This window comes from Caenorhabditis briggsae (genome assembly GCF_000004555.2).
Source record: "Caenorhabditis briggsae complete genome, chrX, whole genome shotgun sequence".
Lineage (NCBI taxonomy): Eukaryota > Metazoa > Nematoda > Chromadorea > Rhabditida > Rhabditidae > Caenorhabditis > Caenorhabditis briggsae.
In genome coordinates this window covers 17,419,912-17,432,552 of record NC_013491.2, presented here as the reverse complement: position 1 = coordinate 17,432,552, position 12,641 = coordinate 17,419,912, and the positions used below count along the sequence as shown (strand labels likewise).

The 12,641-nt window shown below is 39.4% G+C and overlaps 5 protein-coding genes across 5 annotated transcripts; 1 reads left to right on the top strand and 4 right to left on the bottom strand.

Annotated features, from left to right (window-relative positions):
- Nucleotides 1-969: 969 nt before the first annotated feature.
- CBG07791 lies at nucleotides 970-1,158 on the bottom strand (the record flags this gene model as incomplete). The annotated part of the gene is made up of 1 exon (XM_002645955.1): nucleotides 970-1,158. The coding sequence occupies one exon, from the start codon at nucleotides 1,156-1,158 to the stop codon at nucleotides 970-972; it is 189 nt and encodes a 62-aa protein (XP_002646001.1).
- Nucleotides 1,159-2,847: 1,689 nt separating this feature from the next.
- Nucleotides 2,848-3,186, bottom strand: CBG07793 (the record flags this gene model as incomplete). The annotated part of the gene is made up of 1 exon (XM_002645956.1): nucleotides 2,848-3,186. The coding sequence occupies one exon, from the start codon at nucleotides 3,184-3,186 to the stop codon at nucleotides 2,848-2,850; it is 339 nt and encodes a 112-aa protein (XP_002646002.1).
- Nucleotides 3,187-4,516: 1,330 nt separating this feature from the next.
- CBG07794 lies at nucleotides 4,517-6,764 on the top strand (the record flags this gene model as incomplete). The annotated part of the gene is made up of 6 exons (XM_002645957.2): nucleotides 4,517-4,727; nucleotides 4,906-5,742; nucleotides 5,787-5,974; nucleotides 6,180-6,254; nucleotides 6,443-6,668; nucleotides 6,715-6,764. The coding sequence occupies 6 exons, from the start codon at nucleotides 4,517-4,519 to the stop codon at nucleotides 6,762-6,764; spliced, it is 1,587 nt and encodes a 528-aa protein (XP_002646003.2).
- A 251-nt stretch (nucleotides 6,765-7,015) lies between these two features.
- On the bottom strand, nucleotides 7,016-9,408 carry CBG07795 (the record flags this gene model as incomplete). Its single annotated transcript, XM_002645958.1, has 5 exons — nucleotides 7,016-7,147; nucleotides 7,957-8,297; nucleotides 8,673-8,861; nucleotides 8,905-9,174; nucleotides 9,216-9,408. 5 exons carry the CDS (start codon nucleotides 9,406-9,408, stop codon nucleotides 7,016-7,018), a joined length of 1,125 nt encoding a protein of 374 aa, XP_002646004.1.
- A 596-nt stretch (nucleotides 9,409-10,004) lies between these two features.
- On the bottom strand, nucleotides 10,005-11,002 carry CBG07796 (the record flags this gene model as incomplete). Its single annotated transcript, XM_002645959.2, has 2 exons — nucleotides 10,005-10,022; nucleotides 10,754-11,002. 2 exons carry the CDS (start codon nucleotides 11,000-11,002, stop codon nucleotides 10,005-10,007), a joined length of 267 nt encoding a protein of 88 aa, XP_002646005.2.
- Between the last annotated feature and the right edge of the window lie 1,639 nt (nucleotides 11,003-12,641).

Sequence of the window (12,641 nt, the reverse complement as noted above, 5' to 3'; positions counted from 1 at the left end):
TTCCGTCGATCAGTTTTTCAGTTCTAAAACCAATACATTTTTCGAATAAATCGTTTTTTTGAAAACTTACATTGCACCACCAGCACTTCCGGACAGCACTGCTTTGACTTTGGCAGCAATATCATCCCAACCAACGTTTAAGTATGTTGTCATTTTCTGTTTGCTAGCTGGCAGTTTAGACTGTCCTCTTGCATCGAGAGCTTGCAAATGTTCCTCCACAATCTTTTTGTCAGATACTGTTAACTGCTTGGCTTGCATCTTCGGAACACTTGAAGAAGGCATGGGTTTTGATTTTTTGGGAAGTTCGTGCTCATCTGGGAAATGGAAAAAGTTTATTCTTTTTTTTTTGAAGTTTCAACTTACGAATATGAGCTTCCACGTGTTTGTCAGNTCCGGCCGGTTGCAACCCTGTGCCTTGGGAATTAATCAAACGCGGAAGGAGCAATTATGAGCTTAGCTTTAGAAGCAATTATGAGCTCATACCTACCGACGAAGTACGTCTTTCTTTGCCCAAAGGGGTATTGGAACCAACTGGGAGAAGGTATAGAATGTGAACAGTTAGTTTCGTCCGGAAAAAAAACAAACAAGGTCTTATTTATTATTAGGAACTATCAAAAAAAGTTGATTTAATCCAGAATGAAGATTTCTCAAAATTAGAAAATTCGTATTCTTTAAAAATTTCAAACTGTGGTATATTTTGTGAAACAATTCTGATTTATTACCGCCTTGAAACGACCTACTTGAAACACAGTATTCCAATGGAAAATCATTCTGAAAAAAGGCTTGTTAGGCATACAATGTAATGTTTAGAATAGTATTATGGTTTAGATAAGTATAATTTCTTGTTTACATTAGAAAAAAGAAGACGAGATTTTTGAAATGATACTTCGGGGAGGGTGGAATAGAGAGATTCGTGAAAGGAAGTTGATTAAAAGATGACAAGAAAAAAGGGTGAAGAGAGATCACGAATCATTCTCTCCGCTTCCACTCCCCGTCCTCTTGGTAAGCTTCTCCAGAGAACATGGCCTCGAACTTCCATACCGCTTCAGCATCTTCCATGGCCTCCATCGCCAAGTTCTCGACCTTCAACGCCTTCTCCAGTTCCTTCGAAATCTTCGTGAGGATCCTATACTGCTGATTTTTTCGTCTTCTGTACATCGGCACCAATTTATTCGGACGCCTCTCGCAAACAATTAAATTAATCAGAAGATGATAGTTGTTACGTGTTGCTTCTTGTTGCTGTTGGAGTCTCTTCACATTGTCCGTCGCCTTCTAATGAGCTTCGGTGGCAGTGGAGTATTGTTCTTCGAGAATTTTGATTTTCTTCTTGATGTCAGCATTGGTCTCGGCATTTTTAGCAGCGGTGGCTCTAGTTTGGACCATGGTTATAGTGGATTCTGAAAACTGAGAAATCAAAGAAAAGTAGAATAGAATCAAGAAGGTTCTAGAGGTCAGAAATATAATTCAGAAGCAAAAAAACAATGAAATATAATCGTCTGGCTGAAGGCAAAAAAAAAGAGAATGAGAACACAACCGAATATGAGGTCTACTACCATCACAAGGCGTGCCACCATCACTCAAATACATTTTAAATATATCTTCAAAATTTTGAAATAATCTCTTGACCCATTCAAAAGTTTCAACCATTCGAATTCATAACCTCAGAAATTTTACTTTCCATTACATGGGTTTTTTGCATACTTGCAAAAATCGTTGAAGGCCCGGTTAGGCCCGGAAGGCCCGAACAGGTCTTTTTTGGTCGAAATTTTTCAAAAAAAAGTTTTTTTTTTGATAAATTTTTGAGAATTTTTCAGTTAGATGGCAGAAATTAGATAACGAAAGGATAAGACATTTTCACGGTGCGGTCAATCTCTGTAGGGTCGCTATGATTTTGGGAAGACTCTACATATGGTTTTCTGGCCATTATGACACGTTAAGACACATACAAGACACCTGTCCAGATGTGCGTGTCCAAGTGGTCGTGTGCAGGAGGCACTGGGTGGGATTGGTGGTGGTGCAGAAAATCTTCTGAACATGAAGAGATGTCTGGAGCTAGTTTGTCAAAATTCCGGCCACCTTGAAGTTTGGGATATTTGCCTTTTTCTGGGAAACACCCATCTTGGTTAGTTTTTGAACTGAAATTTAAAAAAAACAGACGTTTTTCAGAAGTCAACAAATAGCTGAAAAATTAGGAATCCTCAAAATGTTCGGGGAATGTGAAGTTTTCAGTCTAGCTCTGTTTTACACTTCCCGAAACTTCGGAGTGATAGTCATAACTAGTCGCCTCTTTTCATACAGTACCCCCTCCCCCTTCTGCTGTACTTCTGTTAATAATGCGTCTGTGCTGGTTGATCGCCAGGTGGGAGGGGATATTGAGTTACTAAACTGGATACAATGCGTGAACCAGAGTGTGGATGACCAAATTAGAGGGAGAGGTCAACAGACGGGTGCCCTGCTATCTAATAAGATTTGAGACGCGTTTTCCGTCAGAACCAAAAAAAGAGATGTACAGAAAATCCAAACTTGTTTTTGTGCATTTATATAACACATGTTTTCAAATCTTTAAAAATTTATTATTAGAATGATGATGATATCAATGAAAACATTAAGTTTGAGTTTTTCTGTACAATGGACAATAGAATTGAGTGTCACAGAGAACGTATCGTACATTTCGAAAAAAAATACAAGAAAATGAGATTCAGAAAATGAAAAAATAGATCCGTGAAAGGAATTTGATAAAAAAATAATTTACAAGAAGAAAGGGTCGAAGTAGATTACCAGTCACTCTCTCCACTTCCACTGCCCGTCCTCTCGGTAAACTTCTCCCGAACACATGGCCTCGAACTTTCACTCCGCTTCAGCCTCCTCCATCGCATCCTTCGCCGATTTCTCCACCTCCAACGCCTTCTCCAGTTGATTGACGATGTTCTCGTGGATCTCCCTTTGCTTCTTGACTTGCTTCTTGAGTGCTGCGTAAGCTGTCCGAGTCATCCCTTTAACATATGAAAGGCGTCCCATGTTGTCACTTGATTCTTCTTTTTGCTGTTGAAATTTTCTCACATCGTCAGAGGACTTCTGATGGGCCTTGATGGCAGCGGAGAGTTCTTCTCCGAGGGTTTGGATCTTCTTCTTGATGTCCGCATTGGTCTGAGCATTTTGGGCAGTGGTGACTCTAATTCTAGCCATGGTGATGATAGTTTTTGAAAACTGAAAAATCAAAGAATAATAGAATAGAATCAAGAAGGTTCCAGCGATCAGGAATATGACTCAGGAGAGCCAAAAAATCAATGAACTATCGTATGACAAAGAAAAAAGATTATGAGAAAACAACTGAATATGAGGACCACCACCATCACATGGCGTCAAGAGACTCCGCCCACTCCACCCACCTGGATTCTCTGCGTCTCTTTATTACTCCGCTATCTCACTACCTGTTTTCACATTATTATGTCATCGAATGTATACTTTCTGGTTTTTTAGAATCATCAAAATAACCTACGATGTGAAGAGAGCTTTAATACAGTACTACACATAATTGGGTCAAAAAAATGTTTCCGTTAAAAATTTGTGAATAATCTGAAAATACAAACTCCGAAAGACATTTTGATAGGAAAATCATACCGAGGCATGTTTCGCTTATGTGCACAACACTGTCATGAAAGGGGACGAGAATGGAAGTGAAGAGAGAAGCAAAAATCCCATATTTTCAGATGGAAGTTTTTTGAATATCAGCGAGAGTTACAGGTAGCCACTTATCTTACGTAGAAACCAGAAATTTACGTAGAAGCCTGAAACCATAAATGAGTCAATTCAAAGAAAATTCTAAAGAGATTTTTGAACAGGATACCCTTTACAAATACAAATTTCTCATTTCGACTTATATCACCATACAGTGTCAGCAACCCACCAAATAAGAAACAATGACCGTACAACCTGTATTAGAAGGGACTCTTTAATAGAAGGGCCCCTGTGAAGAAGGACTTCCTCCAATATGTGCCTTGAAATTAAAACACTTTCGTACGTTTTCAGTAAAAAAAATGTTCCTGGAATTCCACAATTTAATAGAAATCTGTTGAAAACTTTTTTTAAATAAAACACTTGCTCAATTTTGATAAAATCGATTTTCATGAATTTTGTATTATAAAAAAATTAGTCGAATTTTTTGATAAAAAATTTTGGGCAAAACAGCAGGAAAATAGAAGGGCCCCTCTAATTAGAGGACCCCTGTAATAGAAAGGTCCTCCGAAGGTACTTTGGAAAAATAGAAGGCTCGGCCCTTTTAATACAGGTTTTACGGTATGTGTTTTTTTTGTTCTCTTTGGCGGGTCACCTTTTAAAAAATTTTCTGTAATCCCTGCGTTGTTTCAAGCTCTGTTTCAAGCTCCGAAACGGGTTTTCCGTTTCTCTTGGAACATCGTGTGCACAAAAAGAAAACTTTATTCTCAAAAAACGACCAGAAGACCTGTCAGTCAACTTGACACATTGCCCTCATGCATGCCAGATTGCGTGTTCACCAATGCATCTGAAACTTTTGGGGCTCCCAAAAGCTAATTTCGTTCCGAGCAAAAAGTATCTGTCCGTAGATATGTCAGCTAATTTTATGGTATGCATGCGACATTGCGTGCTTAACAATGCATCTAAAGCTCTTGATGTTCAGAAAAATCTAGAGCACGAAGAAGAAGAAGAACATGTAAAAGGAGGAGCTTATCAAAAGAAGGAGGAGCCAAGTACACATCAAGTTTTGCCATTCTATCTCTTCAGTTATGAAGCTGCGCGTTCCAGCAGTTTTTTTGCGGACGAACTCGGAGTGTTTCGACAAAAAATATTTTTGTTCCACTGAATTCTTCACCTGATTTCTTCAAAATTGTAAAAGGTTCTCAGTTTCATAATATGGGTTTTTTGCAGATATCATGTGGTTGTACATACTACCGATTCTCAGCTTGCTGATGAATTGCCAGCACTCTATCGCTTCGCCGGCAATTAAAAATCCATCCAGCTCAGCGGATCCGTTTTCAACCGCTCTCGATTCCTTCAATTCATTCTGGACATCAGTGATACCGAAGAAGCCACTCAGCTCAACTCAACCGATCTCAAACTTGCTGAACTTTGCCAATATATTCTCGCCTTCCGTCCCTTCGAAGCAGACTGTTCCACGAAGCTCAGTACCACGGTCCTCATCCATTATGAACCTCAGTAAAAATTTCTGGACTCCTGTGATTCCAAACCAGCCGATCGCACCCAGCTCAGCGCCCCCTTTCTCAAGTGCTCTCAACTCCTTCGGAACATTTTTGAAGTCATTGATTCCGAACAAGCCACTCAGCTCATATCCACCGATCTCAACCGCTCTGAACTTGGAAAAAATCTTCTTGCCTTTAACAGTTTTCTCGCCTTCCAGAAAACAGACAAATCCACCCAACTCAGCGCCACCTGTCTCAACCGTTTTGGACTCACGCAAAACATTATTGAATCCAGTAACAAAGGAACAACACATTTTATACGCAACATCTGAGAAACCGTCAATCCTTGAAGAAAAAGAAATGGTTCAGAAAGAGCAATCGGATTTGGATTTGCATACCACGAATCATTCGCTCCCAACTTCTGCAGACATCGAGACTCCTGCTCCAACTTTGTCTACGTTTGGCCTTCCCCAAGACATGAAAGACAATACGGATGGAAAAGAAGGATCTGTCGCAACATTGTCGCATTCAAATTCTGATAATCTTATGAACACAACAATTCCAGGTATAATTTATTCGTTTTTTTTAATAAAGTAATTCTCATCTCAGAATTGTCGGAATCTTCGATTCTCGAAGAGAAAGAAAAATATGAAGAGGAAATGCACAAAAACGAGGAAGAACAAGAAAAGACGGAGGAGCACGAAGAAGAGGAAGAAGTTCAGGAAGAACATTCGTCCACAACGATTCAGCCGATCACAAGCACAACCCCAGATAATGACCCCATTTATGATGTTTCGGTGAGTTTGAAACACAATTATTTATTCTGAAAAAAGTAGTAATTTTGAATAGTTCTCATATCCAGTGTAATAGTTAAAATGGTTAACATTAACTTTTGTAACATTTTTTCATTATAATGCCCATTTTCACATTCACCATTTTCGAAATTTTCGAATTAAAATTTGTCCAGACTTTCATCCATAAATGCATAGTGATTTCTTTCAGAACGTCTGTGAGCCAAACTCGCAATGCTACGTCTCTCCGAAAAACTGTTCATCCAGATGCGAAGTGATATACTCCGTGAGTTACTTCATACTTTTATTGTCATATATGTTTTTCACACGAAAAACTGCAGGTGGAAACTGGGCGATCCAAAATTTATGTCCGACAACTTTTTTTGGGAAACATCATCAGCCTGAAGACTTCGTCATATGTTGTAAGAGACAATTGTTATTCGATTTCAAAGTTTAAAAAATTTATTGTTGCAGAAGAACCCCTATGATATTTTTTCGTGCTTCGAGACAGCTGCCTATTGTCTCTATGGGTGGGAAGGTCATGTCCTCGAATATGACTTTCATAGAGGTTCAACGGTCAAACCTGTTGGTTGGGACAAGATGGATAATGACAAATACGTGTGGACTTTCAACAAAACACAACCACCCGTCAAAGTTGGAAAGGGCGACAAATTACAATTCCGAATTGATCCGGAAAGAGGTAAACATTATGAATAATCTTTCTCTACTTTTTAAAATTTTTTCAGATGTTGTCGGTGGGCCATTCCAGGAGTTGTTCTTGAAAAGCAATGAATAAATCATCCCTGACAATGTCAACATCTCTATTTGGCATCGCATTTTTTCATTCATGCTTTATTTGCTTCCTTTCTGAATATGAGATTTTTCCGGACTTCTCGTGTGCTCGATTTCGCTGCACGCTTTATATTAAGATGTTTCAAAAATTATGTTTTTTGTGTCACATGAACACAACTTCAGCAAAACGAATTGTTAATAAATAATCAACTTTTGTTCTTCGAAAAATTATCAAAATGTTTGGAAAAGTGGTGATTAGGTGGTATGGTATGGTGGTAGGTGGTGGTGCTCGAGCGATTCTTTTCCTTTCCGAGTCTTTGTCGTGACGAGTTTCTTTGTTATAATATTCGGCGTTCTCTGACAACAACAGTGTTTTCTGTCGCTCCACTGAAATTGAAGTGTTAACTAACAAGGGAAGGCTCCCAAATGTTACACCGGAATTTCGATAAAACCTATGCTAAATAGTGGTACACAGTCTAGCTAGAACAACCACAAAACTATAGCGGCCCGTTTGAAGATCTGTTCAAACAGTGAGGCATTTCAATTTTTTTCGTGAGTTTGGAGTCGGTACCCTTTGACCAATCATAACTTTTTTCATGTTTACGATAGACGGTCAAACTTTTTTCTATTTGGAAGGTGACAACTTGATAAGCATTTTTGCAGTGAACACTTATGCTCCACCTTCAAAGAGAAAATCAGGACCACTAAAAGTATATGAAAATATCGAGTTCCAACAAATTCAAAAAATGCCAGTTTTTGCAAAAAAGGGCTCGGAGGACCATATCTATCAGATTCCTCAGTGCGAGTAACGTACATATACGTGTTCAAATATATGTCGAGTCCTTGAGTTAGGAGACTTATTTCAATTTTATCCAAAAAATTTTAAATTCGTGTACCCATAAAAGTTAGTGAAATAAAAGATGTTGATGGGAAATATTACTGACAAGGGAAGTGTTTTCAGAAAGGCTTTGAGAATTTTTTGAAAATTTTAGTACTTATAGTTCGAGACATCTTCTACATGATGACAGAAATATCTAGCCCCCGGATTCAGCTGGAAGCTGAAAATCTTCGTCTGAAAATCCGGGCCGAGCTTCGGAGAACACAGCTTTCGAGCTTCGGAGAACACAGCTGCCGCCAGAGGAGGGAGATGAGCTGTAATTTTAACTTGTGAACTGTTTCACAAATAGGTAGCTGACCTTCAGAGTTTCATCACTGGTTTGGAACTTGTAGTTGCTATTGGTCAACTGGGCATAGTTTGTGAGTGTCTTCACAACTTTCTTGAAGGATCCAAAAATGCCTACATCACATGGTTGGATACGCCCAGTGCATCCAGCTGGAATCGTCAAGATTTTCAATTTGTGCGATGGAGGGGTGACCGAATCGATGGCGGCAGTGTCCTTCCAGCTGTTCCACAAATCTACAATCAGAAGAGCATCCTTCGGCATAGACGAGTCAAACATGATTTTTTGAAAGAAGACTTTCATCAATTCTTTCGTCATGATATGACTAGTGTGACAATTGACTTCAAGGTTTGGAGCTTGAAAGTGACCTTTTTTTGGGAATGGGCCTTTTGGTTTTTTGAGGGTCACAAATAATTTTGGATGAAGCTTGCCACATGCCGAAATCAACGGAAGGACGGTGTATGAATGTGTCGTGGACGATTCACTTCCAACAACGCAATGGACATTTTTTGATCCTTTCAAAGTAAGCGTTCGAGCCGTATGCATCTCGATTTGGAATCCGGATTGGTCCGCATTTTATATAGTGGATGGATCATACAATGGGAAAACTAGGTTGGCAGCCGTCACAAATTCCTTGGAATCCTTCTCAATCTGATCACGCGTTTTGTGACGAACCGTTGAAACGAATTTCGTGATCTTTCTTGAAGTGATTCCTAATCTTGCTTTCCAACCGTTCAACCAGCTTTCCGTTCCAATGAAATTTTTGATGTCGATTTTGTATTCCTTGATGATACCAGCAATCAAAAAGCGGAGAACCGAGTGGTGGAGTATTTTTCCGTTTTCAATATGCATCCTGACTTCCTTTTCTAGCTCCATCGAGATGAACTCCAAATTGTTCTTCCTATTTGCTTTTGTGAAGCCTTAAAATATCTATTTTTGAAAAAGAAAAAAAGGAGTTGTTACCCAGAGACTCGTACTCCCAAAGTTTGTCCAAATGGTTACGATTCCTGATGAATCCAAACTTATGTTGAACTTGGCTCAAAATTGGGCGGAGTTTTGATCCATTATTGTTAAATACGGTTCTGGATCCATAGTAAGCGACCGTTTCCTGAACTTTGTCTAATTCCACAAATTCTCCATGTCCAAATTGAATCATATTTGGTTTCCCAGGAAAATGAACAACATCGGGATACATTTGGATTTTGTGAAATTCATCGTCCTCCGGACTCCAACCTAACGGGAACATTTGTAAAAATTACTAGACGAAAACTTACTCAAATCCTGTAGATCGTCTTCGAAATCCAAAAGGTGCTGTTCCGCTTCTATATCAAAGTCTCCCTTATCGATCGATTCACCGAAGTCAATCAAATAAGCCCCGAGCTTGAGATCCTCTTCATTCAATGGCTGACGCTTAGGGTTGACTTCCAGATCCAGAATATAGGTAAAAACACGACGGAATTTCGACATCACAATAGGATAAGAATAATAGCTTTAAAAACGAGACAAATGGAACAAATGAAGAAAACTCTGCCTTTTATAGCAATTTTCTGCTGCTTCCAGAAATTTCTGCGAATCGAAATTCAAATCCATGATCTACAGAAACCTTCGAAATATTGTAAGAGAAGCATTTAAAAAAAAAACAAAAAAGTTTAACCACAGTGAAGATCGAACCAGCATATTCCCTCCTAATGATTCACCCTCTTGCCACTTCACCATACAACCGACGTTTTTCTGTAAGTACTGAAATTTTCAAAAAATAAGTACTGAAATTTTCAAAAAATAAGTACTGAAACTTTCAAAAAATTCTCAAAGCCTTTCTGAAAACACTTCCCTTGTAAGGAAATTTTTATTGAAGGTAAATTCAGGGGAATTGGAAGGTTAGAAAAATTGAAAATGGTAAGATGGATGAGAGGAACGATCATGAACGAAACAAGCTAAAGAAATGGATGGAAGGATCGGGAACAATTAAGATGGCCAGTGGAGAATCGGAGAATGAAGAAGATTAACGCGGTCGAAGGATTGAAGACGATGGGTTGATGGAAGCCGTAATCGAAGAGTTAACATCACAATGGAGTAGTGACCTAAAAAAATACATAATTTTAAAGAATTTTCAAGATTTCGAATTTCCTGTTCAACTCCTCGACGTTTTGAATTTCGAGTAGTTGGTGTTTCATTTTGAGCTAAATTATGTCAGTGCCTTAAAGAAATATCAGAAAAATGTCAACTGATAAAATGTTTGTTATGAAATTTCCAACTGTTTTCAACTTGACCGTTTTCTGATATTACTTAAGGGAACCGAGATAAACTGACTCACAGTCGACGATATTTAAAGTAAATCATCGGTCAATAAGAAACACAAAAATGCATTTTTCGCTCGATTTTGACCATTTTCAGGAGTCTGGAGCTCATCTGTCAAGTTTCCGATTACTTTTAAAATTTGGAGAGTAAAAAACAGACCTAAATTGAAAACTTTGCATTTACAGAATTTTTTGAAAATGCCTAGTATTTCAGCTTTTAGCCGATTTTCGAAAAACACCGGGTTTTTCTATGTTTTCCGCACAAAAATTCGCCGAAAAGAGGTGTCTTTCAAAAATCGGCTAATAGCTGAAAAACTAGGGAATTTCAAAAAATTCTGCGGAAGCAAAGTTTTCAATGTAGTTCTGTTTGACACCCTCCAATATTTTCAAAATGGATGGAAACCAAACAGCAGAGCTACAGACTCATGAAAGTTAGTCAAAACGGCCCAAAACCAACAGAAAATGCCATTTTTGTATGTCTTATCAACCGGTACTGTATAAAATTTTCCACTCACTTTAGTATCTTGAGGAATAAAAAGATTATTCCACACTTGGATGTAGTCCGTTTGATCATCCACCGGATCCTTGGCTTTCTCGTCTTGCGGGGAGTGTCGGAGATCGTTGTCGTCATCAAGCACTGGGATCCTTAGAGGGGCCTGCTCGGTCACCATATTCCAATCCACTCTTTTGAAGAACTCCATCCTTTTGACATGTCTGATTTTTGGTCTTTCCTCTGGATCCTCAGCGAGCAAGGCTTTCAACATGTCTTTACAGGGTTTGCTCCGCCTTCCGAGATTCCGCAGCTCCTTGGTTCGTGGATCCGTCAACTCGAAGTCGTCATACACAACTTCCCGGGCTCATACATAACGATTCCAACGGCCCAAACATCAGCTGGTAGTCCATAAGAAATTGGAGCTTGCTTCATTTCTGGGGAGTAGTGGGTCCCGCAGGGGTTATTCAATGATTCACCTCTCGGCATACGTCTGACGAGCACGAATTCAGCCAGCTTGATGTGTCCAGATCGGTGCACAAAGATGTTCTCCCGTTTGATGTCCCGGTGGATATACATCTTCTTGTAGGCAGCTTTTAGGGAGTTCTGGAACGATAACCTGTCATTTCGGAGACTCGTTTGGTTGAATGATATATTGCCTCGTTCTTTTTAAAAGGGCTCGTTTTGCTTACCTTCAATATGGTACCGGAATCAAAAATTCTAATAACAGAAGAGGGGCGTAGAAATTTTGAAAAAAATAAAGAACAAGGATCCGAAACAGGGATCCAAAGATGTATTCCTAGTGATGGATAGGTGATCCAGAATAATCAAGTCTTAGAGACTTGACTAGACTTGATCAATCATCTCCATCACCAGAGAGAACATCGAATAAGAATGAATTTGGGACTCTTCTGCGGCCTTAAATAGCGGCTGTCTGGGTAGGCGTGTCCAAGGGGCGTGCCCTGGTTGTGTACGCGGTTGAAGGGGCATTCGTGTGGAAAAGGATGACGTGGCATTATTACATCATACAGTGGCGGCAACCCGTCAAACGAAACAGAAATGTGGTTCTTCTCTGCGTCTCTTATCTCTCTCCTTTGGTGTGTCATTTTAGTCTCCGGCGGGACACCGCCATTTGTACCATTTTTGTTTCTTTGGCGGTACGCCGAAACCTTTTATAACTTTCATGTATTCTCCGCAGTGAGTCGAAGAGATGTAACAGGAGAGAGGGGTCAACAGACGGGTGTTAAACGATTTAATAAGATTTTAGACGGATTCTCTCTCAAAATCGGAAATATAGCTGTAAAGAAAATTTTAGACTAGTTGTTGTTCGCTGATATAATATATATCCGAATGTGAATTTTTTTTTCAGAAGTGTTCCGACTTTAAATATATATTATATCAGCGAACAACAACTAGTCTAAAATTTTCTTTACAGCTATATTCCCGATTTTGAGAGAGAATCCGTCTAAAATCTTATTAAATCGTAGAGCACCCGTCTGTTAACCCCTCTCTCCTGTTACATCTCTTCGACTCACTGCGGAGAATACATGAAAGTTATAAAAGGTTTCGGCGTACCGCCAAAGAAACAAAAATGGTACAAATGGCGGTGTCCCGCCGGAGACTAAAATGACACACCAAAGGAGAGAGATAAGAGACGCAGAGAAGAACCACATTTCTGTTTCGTTTGACGGGTTGCCGCCACTGTATGATGTAATAATGCCACGTCATCCTTTTCCACCACGAATGCCCCTTCAACCGCGTACACAACCAGGGCACGCCCCTTGGACACGCCTACCCAGACAGCCGCTATTTAAGGCCGCAGAAGAGTCCCAAATTCATTCTTATTCGATGTTCTCTCTGGTGATGGAGATGATTGATCAAGTCTAGTCAAGTCTCTAAGACTTGATTATTCT